Source organism: Chiloscyllium plagiosum, chromosome 45, assembly GCF_004010195.1.
Source record: "Chiloscyllium plagiosum isolate BGI_BamShark_2017 chromosome 45, ASM401019v2, whole genome shotgun sequence".
NCBI classification, from domain to species: domain Eukaryota; kingdom Metazoa; phylum Chordata; class Chondrichthyes; order Orectolobiformes; family Hemiscylliidae; genus Chiloscyllium; species Chiloscyllium plagiosum.
Window position 1 is genome coordinate 16,474 of NC_057754.1, and position 4,272 is coordinate 20,745.

General features: G+C 45.3%; 1 protein-coding gene across 1 annotated transcript in view; it reads right to left on the reverse strand.

Moving 5' to 3' along the window:
- Positions 1–516, reverse strand: part of otub1b (OTU deubiquitinase, ubiquitin aldehyde binding 1b) — a 16,497-nt gene extending 15,981 nt beyond the window's left edge. The window contains exon 1 of the mRNA XM_043682978.1: positions 358–516. Coding sequence (XP_043538913.1) covers positions 358–516 — 159 coding nt within the window. The remainder of the gene's footprint in view (positions 1–357) is intronic.
- Between the last annotated feature and the right edge of the window lie 3,756 nt (positions 517–4,272).

Consider the following 4,272-nt stretch of genomic DNA (forward strand, 5'->3'; position numbering starts at 1 on the left):
CCCTGTCACTATCACCCTGACTCCCCCACACCCCCAGTCACTGTCTCCATGGCCCACCCCACACCCCTGGTCACTATCTCCACTCCCTCCAGTCACTATCGCCTTCCATCTCACCTCTCCCTTCCCCTGGTCACTATGGGTATCCCCTCTATGCCCATCTCACACATCCCTCCACAACTCCCACTCACTGGGAACCCTATTCCCCTCCCAGTCACTGATCGCCATTGCAGCTCCAGCTTGTTTTCTCTCCATCCTAACTCACTGCCTCCTCTCTTTCACCTTCCTGCCATGAGGATTAGGAATCCCACCCCTATACACCCAGTCATTGCCCCTTTCTCATCCCCTTCCTCCCTTCACCTCCCAACCCAGTGACTGTCCCTTCCCATTCCACTCCCCATCATCCAAGTCATAGTGACCCTGTCCCATTTTGTTCCCTCTACTAAGTTCCTGCTTCTTACTGATTGTTCCTGTCGACAGTGGCCAGCTGCCCATTCCAGGCTCGGCCATTTCCTCCATTCCCCCTGAGGAATCTCAGGATTGAGGCTGTAGGTAAACCTTACAACCAGGTCTCTCTGGTATGCCAATCTGTAAAGTGATAGTGCTGCAGTATAGGAACTCTCCACTGGCTGTAACTGAGACTGGGTCAGTGAGCTGTTCTGGTTGTGATCAGACATCACTCTGCATTGACAACATCCACATGATAGCAAGGAGCTCTTCCCCTTAGGCCCAAATTAAATAAGTCTCGTTGTCATCTCAAAAATTCACTTCACCCATTCCCTCCTGTTTCGAACAGTACTGTGTTCTAAGATTAATATGTGCACATCTCCTGACAATAAGCGTTTTCAGCATTGTTTAAACAAATACCATTTTGAATATTGAAACTGTGATCAATTGTTTATTTTTAATCTGAGCTGGAGAGATTTCTATGAAAGGTGAGTATGTTAAGACCAGCTACAATCATGCTTGTATCACTAGATGAATGGCTTCCTGCACCTCTTATCCATGGATATCATTTCAGGTTTCACCAAACTTTGTCAGCCTTCGATAATGCTTTTATGTTTTTTTTGAATATCCAGCCCCAGAGGGCTGTGGAGGCCAAGTCTCTGGATACTGTCAAGAAAGAGTTGGATAGAGCTCTGAAGGATAGTGGAATCAAGGGTTATGGGGATAAGGCAGGAGCAGGATACTGATTGTGGATGATCAGCCATGATCATAACGAATGGTGGTGCTGGCTCGAAGGGCAGAATGGCCTACTCCTGCACCTATTGTCCATCACAATGCTCCTTTACAAACTATTTAACTCACTCTTACATCGTTACCATAAAACTAGAAATGTTTACAGCACAGAACAAGGCCGTCTGGCCAATCATGGCTGTGCTGCCACATGAGCTGCACAACCTGATCCCACTCGCCATGCAGTTAACAGCAGCCCAAAGCCCGTATTCAGATATTTTTCAGGGAGCTGAAGGTTTCTACCTCTACTCTCCATTCAGGCCACATGCTCCAAACCCCTCACATCTTCATCTCCCCTCTAAACCTTATACCAATTACTTTAAATCTATGCCCCCAGCTCCACCCCACAAATCAGTGATCTCTGTATTAAGGGAGACAGGTCCTTCCCATTTTCTCTATCCAGACCCTTCTCAATTGAATCTCCCAACAGATCTCTGCTCCAAGGAAACCAGCCCTAGCCAATTTGGTCTTTGCTCATCAGCTACATTTTTCTCATGCTGGAAAACAAGGTTGAGATCCATCGCTGAGAGTTGCCTGAGCAACAAAAGATAACACACTGGAACCTAGGTCACTGTACGGTCAGAAGCTGTAACAGAGACTGCCTGCAGTTTGGTGAAACATCGCAACTTTATTTTGGGACCCACTCAGTGCACCAACAGCTGGTTACAAATCACCAGTTACAATTAACGAAACAAGGTGAAACTTGGAGAAGAGGAAGCAGGAGGACGTATGTACATACATACAGCCATACATCATGGAAACAGACTCTTCGGTCCAACTCGTCTATGCTGACCAGATACCCTAAACCAATCTAGTCTCATTTGCCAGTACTTGGTGCACATCCCTCTAAACCCTCCATATTCATATATTCATCCGGATTCCTTTTAAACGCTGTAATTGTACTAGTCTCCCCTACTTCCTCTGGCAGCTCATTTCACACATGTACGCCTTCTGTGCGAAAAAGTTGCCCCTTAGGTCCCTTTTATATTTTTCCACTCTCACTTTAAGCATAGGCTCTCTAGTTCTTGACTCTCCAATGCTGGGAAAAGACCTTGTCTATTTACCCTAACCATGCCCCCTCATAATTTTGTAAACCTCTATAAGGTCACCCCTCAGCCTCCGACACTCCAGGGAAAACAGCCCCAGCCTGTTCAGCCTCTCCCTATAGCTCAAACCCTCCAACCCTGGCAACATCCTTGTAATTTTTTTTGCACCATTTGAAGTTTAACAACATCCTTCCGATAGCAGGGAGACGAGAATTGAATACAGTATTCTAAAAGTGGTCTAACCACCCCCCTCAATGTCCTGTACAGCTGCAATATGACCTCTCAATTCCAAAACTCAAAGTACTGACCAACAAAGCATACCAAACGCCGCCTTCACCACCATATCTCCCTGCAACTCCACCTTCAAGGAGCTATGAATTTGCATGCCAAGTGTTCAGCATCACTCCCTAGGACCTTACCATTAAGTGTTTAAAACCTGATTGGCCTTACCAAAATGTAGCACCTCACATCTATTTAAAAACAGGGAATAGAAGGATAGGGACTGCATAGAGGCAAATGATCTTTAGTTTAGAAATGTCATGCATCAGCATAGTCTTGATGGACCAGAGCTGAAAAATGTGTTGCTGGAAAAGCACAGCAGGTCAGGCAGCATCCAAGGAGCAGGAGAATTGATGTTTTGGGCTAGTTCCTGTGCTGTACTGTTCCTCGTTGTTTCTTTAAGACGGTATTCCTGATCACAGAAACTTTACATGATAACAGCAATTAGCTCATGTCCTACTGAATGCTTTTTTTGTCAAATATTATAAATCAGTGAGACACACTGATGGAAAAACCACCCTCGTTTCCTGTACCTCAACCCTTTCGATTTGAGTATCCCGTAGAATATTCAAACCTAAAATGGGGAGATCACTTTATAAAATTTGACTGAAGAAGGAAATTTGTCACAAGTTATACAACCAGGGAAGCAGACAAACACTGTGCACCTCTGGCCCAGTGCTGCTCATTTCCAGTGTTTTGGACAATAACTCCCTCCACCTGACTCGATGACACTGAGCTCTGCAAAGTAAAATGGATATGCTCTGGACTAACAACTCTCTGCTGTCAACAAATAAATTAACCTCTTCCTTGACAACACTGTCAAACTTCTCTGGTTTGTAGACCAACTCACAGAACAATGAAATAGCCATCCTTCCGACCTAAAACGTTGGCTGTGGAGAGCTGGTCTGTGTTGATTTAAGTGATGGCCTAAGCCACAGACAATAAGACAATAGGTGCAGGAGTAGGCCATTCAGCCCTTCGAGCCTGCACCGCCATTCAATATAATCATGGCTGATCATTCCTAATCAGTATCCTGTTCCTGCCTTATCTCCAAAACCCTTGATTCCACTATCTTTGAGAGCTCTATCCAACTCTTTCTTAAATGAATCCAGAGAGTGGGCCTCCACTGCCCTCTGGGGCAGGGCATTCCACACAGCCACCACTCTCTGGGTGAAGAAGTTTCTGCTGAGCTCTGTCCTAAATGGTCTACCCCGTATTTTTAAGCTGTGTCCTCTGGTTCGGCACTCACGCATCAGCGGAAACATGTTTGCTGATACCATCTTCTATATCATTAACATATATTGCAAAAAACTGCGGTCCCAGCACGGATCCCTGCGGTACCCCACTGGTCACTGCCTGCCATTCCGAAATGGAGCCGTTTATCACTACCCTTTGTTTCCTATCAGCCAACCAATTTTCAATCCAATCTAGTACTTTGCCCCCAATACCATGCGCCCTAATTTTACTCACTAACCTCCTGTGTGGGACTTTATCAAAAGCTTTCTGAAAGTCCAGGTACACTACATCTACTGGATCCCCCTAGTCCATCTTCAGAGTTGCATCCTCAAAAAATTCAAGATTAGTCAAGCATGATTTCCCCTTCATAAATCCATGCTGACTCTGTCCTATCCTGTTATTACTATGCAGATGTGCAGTAATTTCATTCTTTATAATAGACTCCAGCATCTTTCCCACCACTGAGGTCAGACTAACT